The sequence below is a fragment of the Dromaius novaehollandiae genome, chromosome 5, assembly GCF_036370855.1.
Source record: "Dromaius novaehollandiae isolate bDroNov1 chromosome 5, bDroNov1.hap1, whole genome shotgun sequence".
Lineage (NCBI taxonomy): Eukaryota > Metazoa > Chordata > Aves > Casuariiformes > Dromaiidae > Dromaius > Dromaius novaehollandiae.
Genome location: NC_088102.1, coordinates 42,145,847 through 42,172,430, shown reverse-complemented (window position 1 = coordinate 42,172,430; position 26,584 = coordinate 42,145,847). Strand labels below are relative to the sequence as shown.

Genomic DNA, 26,584 nt, shown 5'->3' with positions numbered 1-26,584 from the left:
GCAAAACCAAGAGTCAGGGGAGAGGTAGAGACTGCCTTAGCAGAACCAGCACACCTGACCCAGCATGCTGTCAGAGGGGAGGCTGTGTTACTGCAACCCCTATGCACACATACCCTTTGCTCACCATCCACATCTCAGCTGCTCATTTCCTGCTTTTAGCCACCTCTTTGGCAGTCTTAACTGTGGCCACAGATGTGCACATGCCATAGCCTGCTTCATACAGTGGAAACGGGTCCTGGGTCCCTGATGTAAGTTCTCCATAGGAGTGCAAACAAGGCAGTTGCAACACAGGCCTACTGCTGCATGCTAAGAAGCAGATGCTCCTTTTCAAGGATACGGAAACTGCCAAGCAAGTGGGAAAATAAGAACAGCTATAACCAGAATGCATAACGGAGCAAGCCATCAGAGAATTCAGGACAACTCTAATATTGATGGAAGTTACCACCCCTGTGGTAAGGAAAGAAATCAGAAGACAGCTCAAACCTACCACAGCTGTAGACTGAAAGCATCCCACCTCTACTGTATTTATTTTGGTCTTTAAATTATTAGTCCAACTAGGACTGCAATTAGGGAAACTTTAGATTTTTCACTTTTGTTCAGAAATTTATGATTTGCCCAGTCTGTATTAGCTTTTCAGCTGACACAGACATCCACTCTATTGCCACATTTAATGGGGGGGGGGGGGGGGGAAGTAACTATTAGGAATAACAGCATTATAAATATCATACAAAAAAGGGTTAAAGAAAAGTGAGGGAGCTTTGTGAAGCAGTTAATTTCTCATGTAAGGGAACAAGCAGTAAGGAAATGGAAAGAAACCAAGTAAGTCTTTCTACTCTTTGCCTAGCTTTTATTAAAAAGTACATACAAACGTCTTTTTTGTGCTTCCAGTAGAGACCATTTTTTCTCTGTCTCAGAAAAAAAAACCCCAGGACTTAATGCTATTTTTTTTTTTTAAAGTAATCAGTTCACTGTAGCTTTATTTCACAAAATTTCCTTGCCCCAAAAGGGCATGGAGGGCGTGTGTTTGTTTCATCTATATCAATTAAATATACTAAATGAAAAGTCAAAGTGTTTCCTAATTCCTAAGATTCTACAGTATCTACCTGTGGCCTAAAGGGGATGGCAGAAGAGCTCCAGCAAATCTTGCAGAGGCAGATTAAGGTGTTAAAGCTTCAGCTTTTTCTCTGCCTTTCTGCTATGAGGTTGCGGCTCCTCAGAGCACAGTTGACAGAAGGCATGTGCACTTGTGCCTCAACTACTCTACTGTAAAGTGCAGTGCTCCAGCATAAATTGTTGATGAAGATGAATTAGAGCTAAGCTATCAGACTTTATAGTGGAATGAATGAAGTACAGGCACACAGTCACTTCTGCTGACACAGCTATCAGTGAAGAACCAGAAAAGCTGACTCCCTAAGCCACTCCAGCAAGACCCACAACTAGCTTGTCTGGCAGCTCCCTAGAAGTCAAGCTGTGCTACTATTGCCTGCTAATTATTGGTTGTAAAGATTATTTATCAATGGATTTCCCTGTGTAAGTTACTGCACATGAAACCTCCACAGCCAAACACAAAACAAAACCAGAAAACCACTGAAGACACTTGAAAGTTCTTTCCCCTTTAAAAAGGAGGGAAAAAAAGTACAGAATAGAAATCTGCAACTCTGACTGAAACACAGTGATCAAATGAACAGAGTACCTCTTGGCCATAGGGACTAACAGGGGACAGGAAAGTCCATCACCAAATCATTTAATTTAGAAGCAAGACTAAAGTGGCCTAAAGGGGATGGCCACACATTGTGACACTGGGAACAGAAACATCCCAGCACTATGTACTCCCATCAAAGCTACTGTCAGATAAGGTAAGCAGTGCTTGCACCCTCTAGAAAGCAACATCATCACCTCAGATAAGAGTATTGATTTTTTTTTTTTTTGCTGGGAGATGTTACACGTGCAGAGAGGAGAGTTATGCCAAAATATCTAGTTAATAGCTGCTTAGCATGAGTAGTCAAACACTTGCAGAGCGCTGCAGGAGTGGGTTTGGGGTTGGGATTTTTTTTTTTTTAATTAGCTCATGCAACACTTGGAAGGTAGGGGCAAATCATTTTTCCAGGCGTCCACCACATTGCCGGCAATGAGATGTGCCACAACAACAAATGTAAGCTTTATGCAACTGTTACCTAAAAGTCAATGACATTTAAAATAGAAAAATCTTTCTTACACAGTGTTATGAATAAAATTGCACTTGATTTTGTTAAAAACCCATCAAATCACTGTAACTTTTCCAAATATTTCCTTTCTGGCATCCTGATTTCCTTCAGTAATAAGAACTGCTCTCTAAAAACCTCCCACTCGTGTTGGACACATGACATACCACACCAGTAAGCCAGTATCTGCCAGAAAACGGGTACGTTGTTTTTCCAGTGCTTATCTCTATCTGTTCCCACCCTCCCCCCAGAATGATACAGGCAGCTGACCTGTAAAAGTGAATTGTAACATTGAAATAGAAACTCTTCAAGCAGACATTAGGAATTTTAGTTTCACAGATTAAATATTTGAAAAGTTACAGAAGGTGCCGGAATAGTATACATTTAAATTGCTTAAAAATCCAAACTTGCAGCAACTTTGAAAATTCAAAATTTCCAAAAGGTATTTCAATGTCTTTGTGAACTTCTTCCACAGCAAGATGCCCTCATGCCAATAAAGCATCAAACTCTCAAGGCTGAGATGAAGAAACAAATCAGCAGGATGCACTTGATCCATCAAGCAACTTTAAGAGAGTTTCTCCAAGTCTAATAGCAAAAACTCCATTTGCTGCTCCTTCACTCCATTTTGGACCTTTCAAAGTGTGTAATCATTCTTTCCTGCAAGACAAAAAAAAGCCACATAGTTTTGTCATTTGCATTTTAAGCCAGGAGTCCAACTTACACAGCAGGTATGCCCTTTCTTTCAGAGTGGAAAGTTATAACCTTCCATTCACAAATTACTAATTCACAGGAGTACAGGGAAGACGTCATGTCATTCACACACATATTATTCATATGCATACATCATAATTTTCACTGTTGTGAAAGTAACTCTCCCTCACAAGCTGATGGGTTGCACTGTTTCCTCCTGCTCCAGATAACAGCTTAGCATGGACTCCCCTTTTAAACACTTATGCACAGGATTCTACTGTGAGTTACAAAAATATGAAGGAGTACCTACATAAAAAGAGTCCAAGTAGTTATTTCAGTGCTGTAATATTCACCTTCTTTCTCATTAAATCTTCCTGACAATTTAATTCCGGCATAGATTTATTATCTGTTAGCAAGTTCAGTGACAGTATCTGGAGGTAGCCTTAAGGGAAACAGTGGTGGATAACTACAGCGGAGGGCATGATAATACTAGTAACCTGTGATAAAGCCGTTGTTTAAAACCACAGTGCTATCACAATGTCCTCTACACTATATCATTATTGTGTAGCATTTAAAAAAACAGTTACCAGAAAAGCCTTTTGAATTCCAACATGCATTTTTTGACAGTAGCACAAAGAAAGTTATGCCAGATGACTCAAAAATACTTTGCTATTATCATTTCCTCTAAATGCATTACAGTGCTTTTCAAATGATACAATAATTAACAGTATCATGATACCAAGAGTATCTCCTACCATGAAAGGATCCAACAATGTTACTCACAATATTAATCAAAAGCCTATCTTCTCCAAACTACGTAATTCAGTTGCTTTTCCACAGCATAACATCCCTCCCCCAAGAATTCATGTACAAAGGGAAGAGGAGAAACCGACTGGGAAATACACAACTGAGTATGCAAAGGGACATGCACAGGTGCATGCATGCACACAGACACATTCACTCTCACTCTCTCTCCAGCAGAAAGGGCTTGTAAAGCAGTATAAAAACCACTGGTTGCCTTGTGGTAAATTGTATTCTTCAGTATATGTACAACTACCATTGAAAGGATGAGCTATGCAGACAGCAAACCTTTAAGACTAATTTGTATTCTAACAAGTTGCATCATTGGTGGTGGCCACTCCCTCCCCCTTGTAGTATTTTCCTGCTGCACTGGCAAGATCATAGAACCTAGTTCTAGTACGCCAAGTCCTTAACAGATGGCTCATAACAGTCTTCTGACATGCCAAAGGAGATTTGTACCAAAGATCTGTTTACTGACCTCATCTGAATCCAGGAGCGCTGGAAGAGCACTGCAAGTGGAAAAAAAAATTATATATATATACATATATATATATATATAAGTGAACTAGAGCACCTACTGAGAGCAGATATCAAGAGCTGTTTTCAGCCTTATTTTGCACCTTTATTTTTTTAGGGCAAAGGAGAACAGTAATGAAGACATACAGATGTTTCAATTAAACACATGCAAGTTAGAGAAAGATGCGTGAAAGGAAGAAGAGACCAAGGTGTATCCTCAAGGACCTTCACAGTTCTAAAACTGTTTTGTTCTCACTTCCTAAACTCCTCATTGCCAAATAAACAACTTATAAGTTGACATGAAATAACCTACATCATTCCAAGCATCTTACTAGTTTGGCTACAACTACAAAGGAAACATTTTGTCAAAGCATGAACACTGACATTTACAATATGGGCCTGTACTGTAAAAACATACCCTATGAAAAAACAAATTACATTGGTAGCGTAGCCTTTCCGAAAGCTATGAGAGACCTTCTGTTTATTAGGATCTCACCTCTTCACAAACCAGATCAACATACTTAAAAGAACAGAAAGCTCTGCAGCAGACTACCGGAAAGTGCCCTTTCCTAGCTTATAACATCTAGTTCTTGTTTTCTCTTAAGGCATCCTACCACATTCTTCAAAAATAAATGCTGGACCTGGAAAAACAGATATTATTGTGAAAATACATTTTCTCTCAAGGCAGCCTCTTAAAGCCTCGCTTCTCACCTTGTCTTTAAAGGACTATAAGCAGAGTTTTGTTTTTGTTTTATTTAATTCTAGAGTCTCTGCTAAAATTCACTGTTCAGATTTGTGAATATAGCAAATCTGTGGACTTCTGTTTTAACTACAAAAAACTTAGACATAGCCACTGACTTTTTAGCATGTAAAAATTAGTATTAAAAGCAAAATAGATATGGACTGCCTATATGGCTATCTTGCCAGGATCATAAAAATGATTCAGACATTCCAAATCATGTACAGTACTAAGTGAAATTATTCAATGGTTTATATCTGGCAAGACACTCAAAGGAACTTTCACAGCACTAATCAGAGGGAAAGAGGGGCTTGTTCTTTGGGTTTTTTGTGTTTTGTTCTTGCTTTGTTTTAACTTCACTGAAGTGCAAACAAATCGGCCTATGGCTTCATAATCAGGAGACTGTTCCTTAATTCAGCATGCCTTCAAGTGGCGCGGACTGCAAGTCAGAGACACTGCATAAAGCCAGGTGGAAGACTGCCAAGAAGTCAAAGGCCAATTCTCGGGTGAACTATCTATCTGCTCAGATAGGTGCAACATGCAAGTTACTGGGCATTCTAGCATAGTTGCATTCTTGTGTCTGAGGAACCTGCTTTTATTGTAACTACAAAAATACTTACACATCAGTTACTGAAGAAGGGACATTCTCTTCTACCCACTTCAGGTCATCCTCCTGCTACAAGTACAGAAATGAAGTGGAGAACAAAAGTCACTTTTCCCAAAATGCTGTTATACACACAAGCCTTTTTTTTCCCTCTCAGCCTCCTTGAGAAACACACTATAATTATAATGCCAATTCAAATAAACCCTCAAAATGAGATTTCTGAATTACAGAAAACATGTTCCAAGAAAGAGACTATTATAAAGTTGGAATAAGTTATAATCTTAGTGGTTTAGTCTCCCACAGGAAAGCTTTATCTTTAGAAGATTTTATAGATGAAAAATTATTAAATAGCATGAGCTAGATTCTGCAGAGGTAAATTTCATTACATTGTTAGGACTACTCACTAATTGATGAAAACATTCTAATTCACAATACAAATAAGCCTGTTTGAGGTGGAAGATTGATTCCTTCTGCACCCCCCCAGTAGAAAACACAAATTTTCACATTATCCTCATAATAAGTATATGGTTGCAATCAACCTTTGAGAAAAGGAATGCTAATGACAAAAGTTTCTATTATCAGGAATTCCTATAGGTTCTTTCCTCTTAAATTTATGCCTGAAATCCATGAAAAGATTGTGATAGAATACAAATGTATTTTCTACCTCCTAGCTGAACGTGAATTCATCCATAGAGAATAAGCCCTCTGCTTATGAGCCACATGTGAAAAATGCAGATATATTAAAAGTGTGCCACCCAAACTCTTTAGGTAGTTACATAATAATATACACATCACCCCATTTGAGTAATGAATCACTCAAAATTAGAAGGCAATTAATTTATTTAAAATATGGCTCAGCCTCCCTCTCAGCTTGACAAACTTGTTAAAAGAGTGTGTTAGTCATTCTCAGAATACAGTATTATATAGAATAATTCTATCTATACTGGATTGTGCAAACATTTCTACAGAACAGACTGAATTCTAAAGTCTTCATTGCGTTTACAGGAAGTCACATGCAAAACCTCTATTTATATTTTATCATAAGTACTGTACACATACAACAATTTGACCCACTCCCTTCCACTCCGAAGCAACCCAGGAAGCTTGCATATAAAGGCCGAACAATTTCTATGTCTGCAAGTTACTCCTGGGGGGCTGACAATGAAAACAGAGGGATCTATCTCCCTCTAGAAAGGGAGGACATACTCACAACTTTGTTTGCTTTCACATTCCCATTTGGTTCTTGCTTCGTACTTCTCATTTTCATTCCCTCTAAAGACAAAGGAGGAAACAAGATTGGGATAACTGAACTATAATTGTTCATGGACTGTAAGTGAAAGTGTGTTTATTCAGAATATTTCATCAAATCTAAAGAGATCGAGTGATTAAGAAAAACAAGCTATCCTTTAAAAGGAATCTTTCCTTTCAAAAGGCTTGCACTGTTTTTCCGGACAAAGGCAGTGGAGTAGCTACATTTAAAAAGGGCAAAACTCATTTTCCTGAATTTATCTTGCAAAAATATGTATTTAATTTCACCTAGGAAAATCAGTTTCTATTCCTTTTCTCTAAGCCAAGCATACACCGCATACAGCTCAAGGACATAGCAACTGCCAAAATTTATTTTACCTTCTGACTGCTGACCAGTCAGACCAGACTGGCTTTTAAGCTGACAGGCAGCATGTCTCCCCCAGCCTGGCAGATAATCAGATATAGCTGACTGGCAAATGCACGTAGGAGATAACACACTCCTCTTCAGCGCTTAAACAACTCAAAAAGTGCTGACATATCCCAGCAGAACTGATTTGGGGGCCATCAGCAGCAGCTGAAATGTCATCCTATCCTTTATACAACTGTAAACAATATTGCTACAAGGACAACAGATGTGGTAGGGAGATGGGAGGCAGGGGAAAGGAGGGAAGGTTATTACAGTAGGAGGGAGGGAGTGGTGAAAAAGGTGTAACTTGGTGTTATAAAGCTGGACTTTCATGACTAATACATATGTTTACATTGAACATACCTGTATTAGGCCCTTCGGATATGGAAAATAAACCGCAGAGTTCAGAGAACTGATAAAACATGAGAACTTTTAAACTAGATTTTAAAAGAATTGCAAACTAATCTGCTGCCTGGCAACAATGTCTGAGAAGCTCTTGTCATCATAACTGGATCTAAACCTATGACTTTGTTTATGTAAACAATGTCTAGTGAACATGGTAGAGCAGCCACAACAGCAGTGTGTTCAGCATCATCTGAAAAACCCGAATGTAAAGACTGAACCTCATGGTGCTGTTCCTCTACAGCTGCATAAAACTGGCAATAGGGAAGCATTTACTCTGCTTTTACATCAGTAATGAACTTTTTGTCAGAAAACAGAAGACCACTCTCTCCAGAGGTGTCCCTTCAACACTGAAATGAGGAGAGCAGGGGTGGAAATAATTTTGGCCTTACCAAAGCTTTCCTTTAACATTGGCTCCTTCTGTTCATCATCATCCTCTTCTTCAGACAGCGGTGAGAAAGCAAACCTTTAGGAGGGAAAGAATGAGAGCTACCTTGGAGGAATATCTCTTGCTGTGTAGGAGATTTATTACCCTGACATTCGTATCATTTGACTGTTCCATGCAGTTCGTTGTTTTTAAGCCAGATCTATGCTCAACTACATAATCAAGAATTTGAGCCATTTCTTTTTAAATAGAATCTCTTCCTGGCGATGAATTTATCTTCATGGCTCCTTATGCTTATTGAGATGAAAAGAAACAGACAGCTACTTTTACTTTTCCTCAAGCTCCTACATAAATTGCTTCGTATCCCTATGGATCAGCATACAGCAACTGAAATTACCCACCAGGAGTTCTTTGGATAGATAAGCTTTCCCCAAAACAGTATTTTTAGAAACAAGTAAGAAAAGCTGAACCTTTGGTTGTTGGCAGATGGCCTCCACAGAATCATGATGACAAAAAGGATCATTGAGAACAACAAACGCCAGATGGCATCATCCACCCACAGCTCCTGCCAGTCCTGTAAAGGAGAACAGCAGCACAAGTAGAACAAGTTGAGGAGAAAGAGCGTCTACCTCCTCAGTTCTCTCCTAGGGTAAGATACAGGCATCTAACAAAGAGGCCAGCTTCCCACAACAGTGAGACAGTTTCATGTATGGTATTCTACTCTAGACATGATCCACAGCAAAAAAAATGTTTCAGAATTCCCAATCTCACCTCTTATACTGACAAATGTAAACTTATCAGGAGGCACAAGTCACAGAAAGCATTCAAGATACAAACTCACCGACTGACAATCCACCAGCCTGAACTTCATGGTGGTCCAGATGATAAATACAATGGATGCTGCAAGATTAAAACAAATAAACTTATTACTATTAAATATGCTAGTATTTGTATAGTACTAACCAGATTTTGTTTGTAAAGCTTTCCCCAAAAGGGTGAAGACCTAAATACTGGAATCTGATTCATTAGTTCTGGAAAACAAAACGTTCTTATCGTGCTGACCTTACTACAGAAGTTTATGCACTCCAAGCCCAAGTCACAGACCAGTATATCTTGCTACTGCTTCGTCACAGACCCAAGGCATAAAAATCAAGTAAAAAAGTATTTAGCCAAACTCCACATGCCTTCATCAAGTATCCAAACCAAAGTTTCTTTACCAGTTGACAAATCAAACCTACCTTTAAGTAACTGAAGCATCTGATCTGCCTGAATGCCTAAGCATTCAAATCCTGACCCAAAAGAGTTCCAATGCTCAAACTACGCTCTCACCATGATTTTAAAGGATGAGACTTCCCTCCACTAATGAGTTCTACAATTAAGAATCAGGTGCTGCAAGGAATTTAATCAGAATTGTTTATTAAATGAATGCTGCTGTTGTTGTTTTGAAATAAAGAACAGAGTGGTTAGAAGTTTTCTACTCACTGTATGGTTAGCATGTTGAGATAGAGGGGAGAAGCTAATAACCTTGCAGCACTAACACATTTAAATAGATTTATCCTTTGTGTTTAGTTTATTACCACTGCAAATTGACAGAAAGGTTGAATCTCTATTCTCCTAGAGAGGGCACCCTTTTACAGTATTAAGAACATTGTTTTTCCAAGAGTTGCTCTTGCCTTCAACAGAGGAGGAAGAAACACTAAACGTGATCATGCCAATAATGCAGAGCCAGAAGACATCTTAAAATCCCACAGCACTCAGGGCTGTGATTTTGGCAAAAAAAAATTGAGTTAACACCATAGCATAAAGCTGCCAGGAAGCAAAAAATAATCATTAGGAGGGAAGAAGGTGCTCTGTTAGAGGAATTGTATAGAACTACCGATCTTACTAACATCAAGACTAACAATCCACTGCCTCTGAAGTAGCAACATAACCCTTGTCGGAAACCCACTATTAGAAAGGAATCAAGTGTTAGAAATACCAAGTATTTTGACTGCATTTACAGAAATGCCACAAAATTCAAGAGATCTGCTTTAGCAATCAAATCAAGCCATATATCAAAATGGGAAGTGCTCTTATTTGATGAATGTAATTTTCTGCTTACCTGCTACTGCCAAGATGAGTGTGTTGGTGAAGTGCCGATACAAAGAGAGTTTCACAACATTCCTCCGAAGTTTTAGTAGTTTCATTGTTTGAGTCAGGCTGATGAATATGTACAGGAAGTCAAGGAAAGCCTCTGAAGGGACAAGCTGGTCACAGACTTAGGAGAAGACAGATCTCATGAGCAGTTACTTCCTCTCTCCCCAATTAACCCTCTAAAAGGTAGGCCAGACTCACAGTAGAAGAGAAGATCATCTGATGGCAGTGGTGCTAAAAGGTACTTTCCAACAGTAGAATCTATCCCTTTTATGTCATTTAGTCATCTAAACCTAGAACTATCATCACATCCCAACACTATGCAAGTATCTATTCTGGTTTGGGGTCCACCCCTACCGAAGAGTGTCAGGCGTACTTCAGGTGAACATAAGATCAAGACTGAACTACAAGCACGTTAAAATCCAATTAGACAGTGCATATGTGTGTTTTCAACTTTTGCCTACAATTTTATTTCCATAGTGACTAAACAAGTGTTTAGGAGAGACATCAAGGTAGGAGAGACAACGCATAGTCATGACTGGCAGCAAATTATTCTCTTTTTAAGTAGTGTTTTGTGATTGACTTTTGCTAAAACTGCTTCTATATTGAGGATGTTGAATGTTGCTATATGGTGCTTTAATTCCATGTTTGACGGCAGTTCTTAAAGTCCAGTAGATTATGATTGTCTGGATGTCAGGACACCAAAAAGTTAACTCTGCCCCATTTTGTCACCTAACTATTTCAAGATAAGTCCAAGTTTTACAGAAAAAATTTAGCTTTGGTGTTGGCAAGAAACTTTTCCCCAACAACGTAAACCAACTCTGTTCTCCAAAGGTCACTACTGTTGTACTACGGTACAGTAGCTACAGTGCCACGTTAGAACAAACATCACACTTCAGAGATAGACAGACTAAGCAGTCTATGTTCAGGAACTGCTCAAACACAGATAAACTAGCAGTAATCTAGTTTTCCTTGCACTGGTTGTAGCAAAGGCTTACCTGAACACTCAATTACAGAGTTTAGACTAACTTTCCATAAGTAGAAAAAACACATCCTTGAAGCTGGTTAAAAAAAAAATTCTGCCAAAAAGACTTTCCAAAAAAAGTTGGTTTTTTTTGAAAGAAAACACACCCCACCAAGTAAAATAGTGAAGGATATCCACCAGCACAAGGCAGTGTCTAGGAAAGCCAGGGGAATAAAAGCCAAGGAGGCAAGATCATTCTGGGCCTGGAGACAAAGAAAGAGCCAGTGAGAACAAGCTGAAATGGAAACAAGGTACAGAAGAATCAAGTGAGCAGTGTCAAGCTATTTTATGAGAAAACACAAGTACTTGACCACAATGCTTCTGAGTTTTACTACAGAAGCAGAGGGTTTAAACCAAGTGTTCAGCCCAAGGCACAGAGTGGTTTAAAAAGGTCAAAAGCAGGCAATACCACACTGTCAGTTCCCAATTTTCCACCAGCAAGGCAAGAAGTAGTTTTCCTGAGTATGTTAAATCCAACACCACCAAAAGAAACCGCTACTGAGGTGATTGCTGCAATCATGTGCTCTGACCACTTCCATTACAGAAAACTAGTGATCAGCTTGTTAGAGATGTGGCAGTTAAAGCTTTTACACTATGCATGTAAGAATTGAATATTCCAATGAAGAATTACCAAAATGGCAAAAGTCACCCTTGTGGTCCATCAAAACCTATCAAAGTCCCAACTGACATGCAAATTAGCCCCTAATCACTGCTTACTGCCTTTAAGCACTCAACAGAAATAGTTATGTAAATAAGCTTGTCACATTCTGCAGTTTATAAAAGGATATCCACAAAATGATACAGGCATCAATCATGGACAGGGCCAAGTTTGCTATCAGAGCCACAGTGTTATAGAAAAACTGAAAAGGTACCAAATATATGACATGTTAAATATCTTGTCTCAAGATATCAAACAGAACAAAATCTACACCCTGAGATGTCCCTCTTCTAGAATGAAGCAAGCAGCACTCACAGGCACTTCCCCAGGTACTGCCTCGAAAAGCAGTTTAAGCATTTTTTAGACTTGTAGCCAGGTGACCCAAACTGTACATTTGTGCCTGTGACTTGCCCCACACACAGACACCCCAAACTAATCTGAAGTATTAAACATGGGTATCTGGGCAGAACACAAGGTGTCTGAAATCAGACTAATCTCAAAACTATGAAAATTACTTCAAAACACACAGAATTATATCCTGATGGAGAAGAAATGGAACTTAAATTACTTGTCCACAACCCACATCTGTGGTCTCAGAGTTTAAGCATTTCATTGTCTCAGTCCCCTTCTTTTAGCATAGCCCTGGGATTCTTCATAAGCATATATAAATAAATAAGGCCAGTAGCATCTGTGGTATACAGGAAAACTCAAGATGCGATTACTGACCCCTGTGACTCTAAGAACACCTTCCATGCCAGAAAATAATAGATAAAGGGCTCCAGCCATAACTACTTTGTGAAGAGTAACTCCAAGGCGAGGCCTGTAGGAAAACAAGGAGAAATTTAGATTAAGTGCGTGGGGGTGGAAGAGGAAAATCATATCCACCTGAATCTACGATAAGGCAAAAGCAAGTAAAAGGTTCTCATGACAAGCCACTTCTAGATCAAGGAAATCGTTTCATTATGGTGCTCTAAGCTTATTGTTGGTTTTGTCTTATAGTGCAATATGGCTAAGGAAGAGATAAAAAACAGGACTGTTCACAAGTTAAGCTGTTCAGTTTTTCATTATTGTTTCAGGAAAGTCCCAGCCCACCTCTTCTTTCCCGCTTCCCCCAGCATACCCACTCCCCCACAGCATGTAAATTTATCACTGAAAACAGCTAGAGGCAGACAGATGAGCAGCTATCTTCCCAGCAGAAGCCTTCAAAAGTAGATCTTCTCTGAACAGAATAGAAACTTGCTGCTAGCAGCAGATCTGCTTTCAGAGATGCACGACTTTCCCACTTTCAGAAGCTCTTCCTTGCCAGGAAGTTAGGCATATTAGGCTCCCTCTCCAGTCACTGGGGAGAAAGTTATCTCGACAGCAATTCAGACACCTACCCCACAGTGACACAGGGAAGCGGTGAAAAGGCAAATCATCATATGGATGTGTGTGTGTCTCGCTATTAACTAGTGAAGAAGTCGAGATCTTTACAGCACTTAGCTTAAGCACCTACCTTTTAAGCAGCAAAGTATAGGGAAGTGAGTAAGTTATTAAAAGTCAACGATGAAAAGCCTTTTAATACAACAATAATACAACCGCATTCTAAATTTGTATCATCAGGGAAGTAAATACTCACTTGACTATCCCATATCCTAGGCTGACTATAATGACCAGAGTTCGAGCCAAGGAACGTTTCACAGCCGAAAGGAGTTCTGCCAGTATCAATGCTCCTTGGACTACCAAAAGGAAATAAGAGGAAGCCAGGTTATTAAAGACATGATCGTTTCTGCTCTCATACTGCTACTACCTGCAGCAGTTAATAAAACACAAATTATTTTCAGAAAGTAGGCTGTTAAAGTTTGTAACTTCCGTACTGGGATTGTGACCAATTAACAAAGTGGTAATGAAGTTTTACTTGTAGAGTTTCATTTTTATGCATCTATCCTAAAAGACTCAAAACTATTGGGTCCCTAGATTTTATTTGGAGAGAGTCACTTAAGATGGCTTATCAGGCTAAAGAATGAATACTAAAAATCATCTGCAACACTGTTATGTTCAGCAAGGAATTTCGAAGTCCCTTTCCAAGGCTAATACCAGTTACCACAAATGAATTATAAGCTACACTTGGGAAATCCTATTTTAAACCTTAAGTCAGCACTACAGTGAATACACTCAAGAATATATATATATATATATGGATCTATATCCATATGCATAAGACACTACCCTTAGAGTCAGAAAACATTACACTTCAGCTTTAGGCACTGCACCTTTGTGTAAAGGAAAGGAAAGGAAACATCACAAAAGCAGACTGTCAAGAGATCATAAAAAGCATTTAAAACATGAAAAAAAGAAAATATGTTTGTTCCCCGTTCTGAAGCAATCCTCAAGTAATCATATACTTAAAATGTATCTATCGCCCAAATTTGGTATGTGTTAGCCACTACCGCTTTTCCCCATCAATGAAACTGCAAGCTGCACTTGTTACGTACCAGATTCTCCTGTGTAGCGGATATTCTGGAACTCTGCATAGAAGACAGCTTTCTCGAGCATCCCCAGGAAAATAACAGCACCAATCCAGAACTGGATCCTCAGGAGATCCCGCCAGTAACAGGCTGACCATGCAAGCCATAGAACCCCAAAGAATACGTACACAATACACATCACCATGAAGAACTGTTACACAAAGAAAAGCAAGAAATATGACCCCTAAACACAAAAAATCATTTCCTTGTTTCCATTCCGTGGATGTAAGACAGCTATATTTTCTTCTTAAGCATACCAGCTTTTGAAATTTTGCATACAAAAATGACGAGAAATAAGCACTGCTTCATTTGTCTTCTCTGGATTCCATTACAATGACTAATTTTTCACTGCAAACAGAAAGAATTAAAAAAAAAAAAAACAAAAAACTGAATTTCTGAGCAATTTCACTTTTGAAGAGCAGCCTGTCAATTTATTCACAGCAGATTCTTCTGAGGGAAGAAATAAGTGCTACCAGCTTCCAAAAGCTCAGATAAGAGTATGGGCACATCAAGTAGCCAGAAACCCTGCCGCTTTTCACACACTGTTCTATTGTTAACTTCATCATACATTTACAGTACTCTGCAAAAAAAAACTTACAAGTCATCTTTCTACATCGTCTCACAGGACAGAGATTAGGAACTGATGGTTGTAATTGTACTGTTCAAAGAATCTGGTAACTGCTCTCACAGGAAAACTTTCAGCAAAGTTGTTTTTAACCAAACTTTAGGTCAGCCAAAAATCTGGATTGAAGAAGAAACCTAGAAATTCACTTGAACATTAATATTTTGTGATTTTTTTCAGTCCAGCATGGCTTGCTTCAAAAGAACTTTCAGATGTACATATCTCCTGTACTGAACAAGAAGCTTGACTGTTACACAGTGCTGAAGTTTCTAAATCATAGCAGCACACCACAGCAGGTATTTATATCAAATTTTAAAAAGGGCATTGTGATTGAGAAAGAAAAGGGATTAAAAGCAGAGAGGGAAACACCAAATGAGTAGCAAGAAGTTCTTGGCCAAAGTATAGGACAGTAACACTCAAGCAGTCTCCTCTTGCAGAAGGTAGGGTTTTTTTAAACCAATTACTGAAGTTTGCTCTATGATCCTCAAACTTTCACAAACTAAAACACCTTATGAGGACAGCATACTGATCCTTACAGATCTTCATCTCTGAGTGATCCGTGCAGCTTAAATGGTAAAACACGCCAGTTTCTGTTGAGATGTTCCAAACAGAAGTATGTAGACAGAAACCTTTTTTGGATCTGTCACACTCGGATATTCTCAGTGAACTGGGTGTCAGTATTGCTGCTGGAGGCTTTTTACTTCTGTAGGAAGTAAAACATGTATTTCAGAAATGCTATCCTCCCTCTTACTAGTTACAGGCCGCTCTTGCCAAAGCACTCAGGCTAGAGACCTTACTTATTATCGATTCCCAGCTACAGTCTGTCTATACTGTGTTACTGTTTAAGTTCATCTATTTTCTTAGCCTCCTAGACAGAGGGAACTAACAGAGTCAGCAGTTTCTTTGAATAAAAGGGATTATCTCTTTGTAGTTCAATTATGCTTTCCGTGTCAGACAATATTGAGGACCACCTCATGGAGTAGAAGACAGCTGGTGGAGAGAAGAGGATGAAGCTCTAAAAGGACAAAGAAAGCAATGACAAATGAAAGGTTAACTGTAAACAAAAGCATAGAATAGCAAATTTCCTAAGGAGAAAAACTGTGGGTTAGTAAAGCTGCTCCATTTAGAGCTAAGGACATTGATAGCTTTTGGCATTGCAAGTTGACAGGCATTAAGTTATACTATTAAGAGGAAGGGAGTGTTACTGGCATGTGGACACCTGAAGCTTATGTTGGTTTTCCTTATTTTCTATTCAAAATGAAAAAACTCTCTTAAATTTCTTATTTTGAACCACCAGCTCTGTTTTTCCTACTGCATTCCAGGAGGATATTTAACAGGGATTCACATCAGCTCACAACTTTATAGGTCATAGAAAAGCAGTTTTACTTACAATCATCAGAGGATAGTCTGCAAGTGAGAGATACTCATACGGTCCCTTCAGTTCTACCGTCACTGTCAAAAGACAATCCAATAACCAATTTGATCAAGAACCAAAAGCAGGAAGCCAGGATAAAGTACTTAACTGATTTCTACTCAAGGGTAAAGAAATTTCAAGTGTTCACATAGAGTAAGCTTTTAAATCTAACTTGTGTTTTAATCAAAGAGAAAGTTCAGACTCGTAACACATTCAACTAAAAGCATGTAATTAAAAGTACGTGGTCCATTACAAAGTAGCTCATGTAGTACTCAAAACAAAAGTAATTTGTGCTGTAGATTCATATGTAACAGGGAAGTTGGAAACCACACTTAAATTTTTTTTGTTTTTTTTACAGGAATTTTCAGACCTCAAAAATTTGGAGAGGTTATTAATGTAGTTAGGTATACTGTATTTTAATTTCAAGGTGACAATCTTGATCTTTCAGCGTTCTACATGAACTGAGCTTATTTATATAATTCACCATATTGATTTGGACGTTCTTAAAATACAACACTAAACCTCAAAATTGAACTGCTTGGGGTTCTTCTTTACGTCCATCGTAAAACTGACAAATTGACAGCCATGGGATCTTCAAGACACTTAATTACTTATTTTTGTACAGTAAGAAGAGCTGTAGTAAGGAATATTTACAACTGTATGATGTAAAAGATGGTGTCTTATGAAAACAGGCCATTCAGTATATATTAAAAAGTATCTTTGAACAGTCAGTCAGGCTGCTATACATCAAAAAGTGCAATATCTATTTTTAGCTTACTGTATAAACAGCTATCTTACTTGTAAAGAGCTTCTCTTTGAGATTAGAGGAAGGTGCTGTTTTCTCCATTCTTTTAACTTTATTAGTAGAGTCTTTCACAGCTGAAATTCCAATTTGCACAATAAATATATACGGCCCATCTCGCCAAGTTTTAATAACAGCATTCATTGCCTGAAAATAAAATGCCTACATGTAGATAGCACATAGCCGAAAAAAACAAGAAAAAGCAGCTTCTCCTGATATGGATGATGCCTTCTGCCTAACAGCAAAGTTAATCTCTAAAATTTGTTAACAAAAATCTGATATATAAATTTTAAATCCACTTATTAGACATAATACTTAAAAAGGCAGTCTGAGATTTGCTTACATTTGAATCTGGAAGAATGCTCAAAGACTTGAGAAGTGATCAAGGCTTATTTACAAATTTAACACTGGGCTATTGCAAGAGTTATTTAATAAAGGTACTCCAAAAGCTACAAAGAATTCAGCAGTGTCCTACTCCTCGTTCTCACTCTAGGAAAATCAGGATGCTTACAAAGATACTTCTTGAAAGCAAATGGTTGGCAACAGTACAACCACATATAACTCCTTGGCTTCCCTGGTGAATGTTGAATTTTATAATGCAAGGCCAAAGATGTCTGAGAAGTAAAAATTTCCGTATCAGTCATTTCCTGTGGAAACCTACTTGTGGCTCTGCAACATCTCTCATACCTATAAGACTCAAACTCTGCTAGTAAATTAGCAACAGAGGAAGCTTGTCCAGATTAAATATTTGCACCTTAAAACAAATCAGATTTGAGTACCAGTAAACAAAGCTGCTGATTCCACAATTTAAGAAGTTCCAGCTAACTCAGAAACTGCAACAATTTACAAAGAGTTAAGGGTTAAAATAGAACTATCTACACACAGGCCACTCACATGACCACTGTAGGATTAGTACAAAACTTTTTATACTTGCCTCTCCAAGAGAATTTAATTTAATTAAGAGCACACTTTTCTATTAAGAATTATCTTGACTAAAAGATCTACAGACAACAGAATCTTAAGCATCAGAAATGAGCTTATGTTCCAATTTGCTGAAGTTAAAAAGCTTAGTTAAAGAAATATATTAAACTTAAAGAAAAATGATTTTTATACACTATTTTGCTTTTAAAATATCTCCATCTTTTGCTGCATTAATTCCTTATTTCTCAATTGCACCTGTAGCTATTCACTTTCAGCTTTAAAGTAACTGGCTTTGTTGGTACACAGGGAGTTAAATACAATTGCTTTGTGGGCTGCCAAGACATTCAAGTTGAAGTTACTTTGACAATTGTTTCTGATTAAGGCTTGAACATAATACCTAGTAAAAAATACTAATAGATTTGAAAATTAAGTATAATCATTCAACTTGTTAGGTACAGCATTTCAAAAGATTGATTAGATAAAAATGAAACCAAATGTAATCTCTGAATATTAATGACAACTGATAATGGATCATTATCAGTGATTATTTTATCTTAAAATTGGTAGATATTTTGTATAAACTAAATTACTTTTTTTAAAGGGGTTGTTTTTAAATTTTAGTTTGTATATCAGTTTGGATGCTATGAAATCTATATTTCATGTGAAGGAAGCTGTACAAATACTGTGACTCTGTTTTCTGTTTTTCCACACAACTACTTAGTTTGACACTAAAACCACCACAGGTCTCAAAAAACTACATGCAAAACTGCACAATCCCTGTGAACACTAGAAGCAATTTGCTTTAGTAAGAAACATAAATATAGAAAAAATGTAGGATTCCAAGCCATTCTTAAATTCAGTATACATACTGTTTTATCTGCCACCGTCGTGTGATTTGCTCCACTCTCCTTCTTATCTTTTAAGCCCTTAAAGAAAAGCAGAAAATAGATAAATCAATATGCCAAAAGTGTCTCTTCCAGTCCTACTCTCACTCATTAGCCAGAAAAAAAGTTACCACCTCTTGTTTCTCAGCTGAGAGAGGCTCTGGATGAACAAATTCTTTATAGAAAACCTGTAAAATAAAAATAAAGAAGTGTTATAAGCACTTTACATTAACATGACATTACTCTACCAGAAGAGCTTCCAGCACATTCAATTATAAGGAAGGATACACCGAACAGCAGTACTGCTTCTCTGAACAGCAGTTTTCATTTCTCTGAATCAAACAATTCCCCATACATAGGAGTCCTGAATACTTCTTTAGATTAATATTTTGTCATTTTAAAGTTGGGTCCCCCCCACTCCCTCCAGACAACAGGTCTCTACTTTTAGAACCGGACCCACAGGCATTATAGTAATGGAATTAATTTATTTTTCCAAATATCAAATCTGTTGGATACCTCCATTACTAGATGAAATCTACAAAGACAGAAACAGGATTTGGAGACTTCTGCCTCAGTCTGTGAAAAAAAGGTGCCTAGAAGAGTGGGAGCCTACTAGAGATTCAGGTTTTGCCAAGTCTCCCAAAGTATGGGGTCTTGAACTAGTGAAACTACTGTACCAAAAGAAACAAAGCTGAACAACCAAAAGAAGTTTCTGTTAAAATTTAACAAAAGATATTCCTCTTAGGTATTTCTTTTCTTAAGACTTCAGTTGACTTTCCAGAGGAATCTTAAGAAAAGTCACTTAAAGAATTTAAAAAATCCCAGCTTTACCAACTTTTACGTTCAGTTAAGATGCCTGAGTTACACAGCTGAGACAGAGATCTTTTCTATAAAACCAAGGAAAAGCAGAACTAACATTTTGGATAAAACTAAACATAAAAAGCAGGCAGCATATACATATTTTTTAAACCTTTCAAGCCATGTTCAGCTGTCAAAGGAATTAGAGGCACATGAACAGACTACTAAAAGCCCTTTTAAAGTCACTTTTAGGGATTCCTTTCTCCTTAATAAATATGCTAGATTCAATAGTTATGAGACATTTCCCAGTATTCAAAGTATTATCTATCCATAACTCTTTGTTTAAACTGGGAATGATAGAATACAGATGCAATGCTGTGTAATTTGTCCTGAATTCTTAAATAGGTACACCATTAAACAAGGACAGTGAGTTTACTGATATTTGTCATTAGTATGACAGTGCAGCTTCCCCTGGTGATATGCAACTGGTGTACAGCTTGTCTGCACACATTTCTCTGTGTTGTTCTGTCTTTCTTCTTGCCCCTTCCATCTGGTTTGTTTCAAACACCTTTTTCCACTGTCTATATATTTTTCATTTTTCAATGTTATCAGTGTTTAAGTAACTCATTTCTCATCATTCTTTCACTTCCATTAATACAGATGAACATTATCTAGGCAAAAAAAAGCAGTTCTTTATTAACCGAAATTTAGTGGGAGCTTCACTCTACTCCCAGAGATGCACACTACCTACTCAACTAGCAGTAGCCTCTAAGCCAACTCACAGTATTAAATGAAATAACAATGCAGAACACAAAACCACAAACAAAAGAAAGCACTGAACTTCAAGTTTTCAGATGGGCCAGGTTTTGAGTAGCAAGTCAGAAATAAACCAAAATTAAAAAAATCACTGTTGCAGTTTGAAAACAAAAAAAGTACCTCCCAGCCTATAATGGTAGGTTGGTGATCCTTAGATGTGATGGTAACACAACTATAACAAGAACTATCATCTTCCTTGTACATCATATGAGAGAACAGAGCAAACTATAAAGTTTCTACCCATACCTGGGGCCTGAAGAGCTCAGAGCAGTTTGGAAAAAAAAGAGAAGCCATGGCATAGTATCCTGACCAACCCAGATGCTCCTCAGACGTAGTCCCAAAATAATACTCTGCCTGTTCATCCTGTCAGAAACAGAATAGAATTTAGATTGTCAACCAATATATTGCATGGCTTATCTCAACAGGCAGGTGCAAGTCCTAGAAAGGAGCATAATTTCTCTCTGTATACATCCTTGAACAGAATTTGATAGGATAAAGGCCATCAAGCTCCCACAAGACTATTCTTCCTTGCTCCAAGAAAGGAAAAAAATAAAGGTAATTTACATGTAGGCTTTGGCTTTGAGCAAGAATCAACGCTTAACTCAAATGAAATCTCAATACTACTACAGTGGAGGTGCAAAAGCTAGCATAAGCTCAAGTCTACATGAACAAATTCTACATTTACATTACCTGAAAGATTAAAGATCTCAGACTGTGCTACGTTAGTAGTTACAACTGTCATAGTTAACTATTTTAAGCAAATATGGAAAATGTGTTACAAATACTATAAATCAGTTGTGTGTCCTATCATATTTGAAAGAAACACTATACATTTTGTATAAATCACTAGTACTCGCAATGTATAGGAGAAAGAACAAAATTAAAACAGGAAAATATTTTATTTTTCTATTTGCTGTGACTAAGTATTCTGCCGTAAACAGTATTTTCACCTAACAGATACACACTTCAGTTTAGAGTTGATGTATTTATTATTTAAACTTCTGGATTTAGAGAAATTCTGAGAAACACTTTAACCTCACCCAAAATCCAGAGAAGCCAGCAATTCCAACAAGCTCCTCACCATTCCTAACATCCCGCTGATGCAGAAACTTTTTACCTTACAATGGAAGAGTGTCTCTTTCAGGCTCACAGAGCAATGGGGATGCAAATAAGAAATCTCCAACCTCCCAACCCCCAGATTTGCTTAACCATAAAAATCATAACTTGTGTTTCTCCACACAATTCTTACCCCAAAGTTGAAGACTTCATTGTAGCAATCAGAATATCTCAAGTACCAAGTAACATTGTAACTTTGGGAGTGATCACAAGCCTTCTCATCTCCTTCAACTAGAAAGAAAGAACATGTAAGATACCCTTTATCTACCACACTTTTCTTTACATTCTCTGACTACTGTAATTAAAAAAAATCCATTTAAAATAAGAAATTGAAAGCAAAACAACAGAAAACCTTTATCCTTAAATAATGCATTACTGTTAAGTGAAAAGTAGTAGTATATGGAAAAGAGAATGCCATCATAACATTACACAATTCTATTACAGAGTGAAGACCGTTTGGGAACTTTTTGTTCTTATAACATCCAGAAATATTCCAGCAAATGCAAATACCAAAAAGAAGACAAGAGTAGTGACTCCCAGTGATTACAGCTATAATAAAGGATTTGCCTTTCTAAGATACATCTAGCATACAGCAAGCATATAAAGTTAAGAACAGGTTAATGCTAATGGCAATTTATACTGATAATTTAAATATACCAATATTTAAGCATACCAATATCATCACCAAGATAATAAGTGGGAAGAGTTTGCAAGTCAACATCCACAAACAAGCTATCCATATGTCAGCTCACTGCCAAAATTACAATCCTACCTAACACAGCAGTAAGACACAGTTTTCAGTTTTGATTTATTAAAGAACAATAGACATGGCAGATGAAGCATAAGAACTTACTCAGTAAAGATTTTTATCATGTGATTTTTGTTTCAAGCATCATTCTGAAACTAAAGCCCAATGAAGAGAATTTTATATTAAGAAGGTAAACTTCACATGCAAACAAAATGAGCAGTGGTTATTCAGAATTTTGGAAGAGTCATTTAAATTAATGTTTGTGTTTTGCCAAAAAACGTTTGTGTTTTTGGCTGCTAGTAATGCGCTGTCAACTCATTTCTCTGAGCAAAAAGTCCCATACCTTCACAGGGAACATTCATGTTAAACTAGAAGCCCACAGATTTATTATACCTACAGAATTTCTGCTAATGAACATTTCCATATTGACCATAGCAGAGAAATATGTAACTAGTTAAAAGACCCTGCCACAGAGTCTCACCTGACTAATCCTGCTTTAGGCCACATGACTGTTAGAACAAGTATATGCAGAGCTGAGGACTCAACAACTGGGCCCCTAATATCAAAGATTTAAAAAAAAAAATGAAATGCAGTCACTGAAAAATAAGAGTTTCCCTATGACTCCTCCTGGTAAGTCTGAACACAGGGTATACATTCTCTACAAAGCCATAAATGTGACAGATGGAAAAACAAAGAAACGGAGAGGCAACACAAACAACACAGTGATGTGGGTAGATGGCAAATTCCTACAAGACAAAGGCTTTTCTGATAACATTAGTCACATGAGGAACACCTCAAAAAAGTGCTACAAAGAAAAATAGCAGGGATCAAAAGATATGAAACATCAAGACAGACATTACTGAAACTATACGTTCAGCATTAATACCAATAAAAAGGCGAAACAAACTATGATAATCTATCAATCTAGGCAAACAACTGCTGACAGAAATCTTAAAGAAGTACTACAAAAGAGTGAAGAGGCATTCATGGCATTTACTGATTTCAGCAACATGGAAATCAAAGTTCATTAGCCTTCAAACAAAACCGGCAACATTCAGTTCAAATACAGTCTTTGTACCAACACAAAGATGAAAGCAGGATATCTACCACAATTCTAGACAGGAAGCCAGATGCTTTCAAAAATAGCACTGAAGAAAAGTAGCAGATAAAAATGAATTCATTACAGACAATAATAAGTATCAGCGGCAGTCCTTCCCAGTCAGAAGCAGAAGAAATCACTAGATGCCAGTACATGGAATACACCATAAAAATCAAGAAAAGAGCAGCGGGAAATACAGGTCCTCACCAAAAACACCAATAACACAGGAGAAATCTTGCTTGGCAAGAAAGACCAGGTTGTTGCACGAACACTACAGAGCAGATGGAAGAAGCAACAGACAGCAAACAGAAGAGATCAGTTTCCACGTAGACAAGAGCAAAGAAGGAAGGAAAGACAATAAAGATGAAGCTTTGCTTTACACACCAATTTTTAGGCAGTCAATATCAGATACAGGTTAAGTATCATCTAGGCTGAGAAACTGAAGTTAGATTCTTAGCCTTTGCTGCCAGGTCTGCAAGTGATTCATTATCTAAACTCACGTAAATCTTTTAATCAAACCGGTATGTAAAATAGCATCTTCACTACAGAATTTTACAGCTTAATCCCTATTTAAAGGCTGACAGCACAGCGAAGTTGAAGAAGCCTATAACAGGAGCCAGGAGACCTGATTCTTACTGCCAGTTCTGCCACAAACCTGTCTTACAGTAAGCAAATCCTATTTCCTCTGTGCCTTGACTCCTTCCTTCTCTTGGTTATTTCACCTGTACACCTGATAATCAGACTTACCAGAGAGGTTACAGTGGGGTTCCAAGTCTTAGATGTCATGTTAGTATAAGCTCATTATTTCTATTAAACTTTAGACCAAAAAAAAAAAAAAAAATCTAATGAAAGTTCCAGATACCCTTTTCAAAACCCCTTTTCTCCCCCCACCCCCAAGCATCAGATTTCTACATTTTGGTTCTGCACACTTAGAGCTGTTTAGCTGCAAGCTGTGAAACTCAACATTTGAGCTACACTGGACAAATGGGAAAACCCTAATCTAGAACTGATGAGCCTTCACTAATAACTACCTTAGTATAAGCCTCCTATTTTAGATTCATATGGATCCATATTTAGATTCATTAATGGAGGCACTTAAACAAGCTCCCTTTGAGGCACCATGCCAAGAAGAGCAGGTACGTTTCTGGTGCAAACAGTCCCTCAAAGCACTCAAAGTGCATGGGAAAGATTTCAGCCTTTAAATCATCCATTTACATCCACAAGTCACCTACATCCACATGAGACTGCCACCTCAATGAGATCCACATATTTACATATGAGAGGCTATTTTATAGAAATTCAGCTTATTGCGCTAACCCAGATAATCCATAGCTCTGGCCAGATCAGAGAAGAGCAATAGGAAGAACAAGCAACTTATCTTCTCCTTAGCTCACTCGCATACTGTGATCAGGAAGAGAGAACTCAACTCTCAGAAGGGCTCTATCGTAGCATCCAATGACATTCCCTTACCACTCCTGGAGGTATCCAGCTACAAAGGAACAGGGTCTCAAAAGCACTGCCTCCTGCACGCTGGCATCAGCCACCCTACAGCGCAACAGGCCCCAAACCTCCCAGCCAGACCAATTTAACATATCTGAAATACAACAAGGACACCTCACTAGGGGCTCAGCACATTTCACACTTAAGTATATTCCATCTGAAATGAAGTGGGGCTCCCACTGCCCATCTCACCCTTTCCACAAACAGCCAGAGCAGAACCACCCACTCCTGCTGCAGCCTAAACTGGGAGGCCTCAAGGCTGCTAACACACCCAACTATATCAGACCAGCGGCCTACATCTAGTACCAAGAGATTATCTGCCACCACAACCAGCGCAATTAAAAACTTTTCAGTGTTTTGAGTCCCAAATATTAAGCAGGGGCTGTGTCAAACAGACAGTAGAACAGGTTAATCCCTTGTGCTCACTCACATCTTAAGAAAATGGTGGTGTTGCTGAAGAGAATCTTTCCAAAGTTAAAAAACTTCTTCCCCTGCACAGACAAAAGAAAGAGAAGATATTAGCGAGTTTAATGTCACCGAGCTTAAATAAACATTATCTTTTTCCACTCAGAATTTTAAGTCAATACAGTAATGAAAGTGAATGCCAAACTAGGAGCCAGCCTTACTGGATTTTCCAGTCATGCTTCACCAGCCCTTCAGTATACTTTTAAGGATAGCATGAAAGGCTTGGGGGGTTTTGTTCTGCAAAACAGAACCAACTTCATGTGTCTTTATTAAAATGATTTACATTTTCTTCCTTATAAGGAGGCTTACACTTTAGCCACCCCCAAAAAAAGATTTTTGTTCCTAAAATCAACAGGAACGTTAATCAAAGCTCTTTAATTTTCCTTGCGAAGCTCGAAAGCCTCACCAAAACTGTGCATTACTAACTCTCACCGCTTAGTAAACACAAGTTTAATGAAACAACCGGCCTTTCACCACGCAACTTCGAACAGGCGCGGTGCAAGCGACGGGGTGGAAAACGCCTCGCCTTCCCAGACGCCCGCGCTCCCCTCAGCCGAAACCCCCCGCTCCAGGCGCCCGGGGGCCCGGTCTCCGCCGCCTCCCCGCCCCGCGGCGCCCCAAGGGGGCTGCGGGCGGCGGAGGGCCCGGCCGCGAGAGGAGGGGGCGCCGCCACCCCGGGCGCGCCCCGGCCCGACCCGGGCGCGCCCCAGCCGCAGCGCAGGGCCGCACAGGCCGCGGGCCGCTCCCCCCGCGGGGGCCGGGAGAAGCCTCCGCCCGCCGCAGCCAGCGGGCCCGGCGGCGAGGCGAGAAGCCCCCCACCCGGCGTCGCCCCGCACTCACCAGGGGCACCGGGAGCTCCCACTTGGAGAGCTGCCCGGCACCTGCCGCGCCCGCCAGCAGCAGCACCGCCAGCGGCAGCAGCAGGGCAGCCCCGGGCCGCCGCCGCCACCCCCCGCAGCGCGGCGCCGCCGCCATCCCGCCGCACGCAGGCCGCTGCGCTGGCCGCGCCCCTTCCGCTCCCCGCGGCGGGGACGCGGCTGTCGTGAGCAAACGGCGGCGGCGCGGGGCGGAGCCGCTGCCTCGCG

The 26,584-nt window shown here is 38.9% G+C and overlaps 1 protein-coding gene across 2 annotated transcripts; it reads right to left on the bottom strand.

Annotated features, from left to right (window-relative positions):
- Positions 1-2,507: 2,507 nt before the first annotated feature.
- Positions 2,508-26,548, bottom strand: TMEM87A (transmembrane protein 87A). 2 transcript variants are annotated; one of them, XM_064512587.1, is made up of 20 exons: positions 26,340-26,548; positions 25,465-25,525; positions 21,821-21,918; positions 20,818-20,934; positions 19,092-19,145; positions 18,943-18,999; positions 17,149-17,299; positions 16,327-16,388; positions 14,282-14,465; positions 13,426-13,525; positions 12,534-12,627; positions 11,938-12,009; positions 10,094-10,202; positions 8,834-8,892; positions 8,463-8,566; positions 8,000-8,073; positions 6,762-6,823; positions 5,568-5,623; positions 4,171-4,201; positions 2,508-2,858 (listed from the first exon to the last, which is right to left on the bottom strand). In XM_064512587.1, exons 1-20 carry the CDS (start codon positions 26,472-26,474, stop codon positions 2,817-2,819), a joined length of 1,722 nt encoding a protein of 573 aa, XP_064368657.1. In that variant the 5' UTR covers positions 26,475-26,548; the 3' UTR covers positions 2,508-2,816. The 2 variants fall into 2 exon arrangements, with proteins under 2 accessions (XP_064368657.1, XP_064368658.1); XM_064512588.1 differs by lacking the exon at positions 11,938-12,009 and adding an exon at positions 11,284-11,352.
- Between the last annotated feature and the right edge of the window lie 36 nt (positions 26,549-26,584).

Coding starts and splice junctions, on each gene's coding strand:
- TMEM87A (XM_064512587.1), bottom strand. CDS start 26,474: ATGGCGGCGGCGCCGCGCTGCGGGGGGTGGCGGCGGCGGCCCGGGGCT. Junction 17,300..18,942: donor CGACGGTGGCAGATAAAACA/GTATGTATACTG, acceptor TTTTATTTTCAG/GCAATGAATGCTGTTATTAA. Junction 12,010..12,533: donor GTGTTCTTAGAGTCACAGGG/GTCAGTAATCGC, acceptor GTACCTTTTCAG/TTTTTCTATAACACTGTGGC.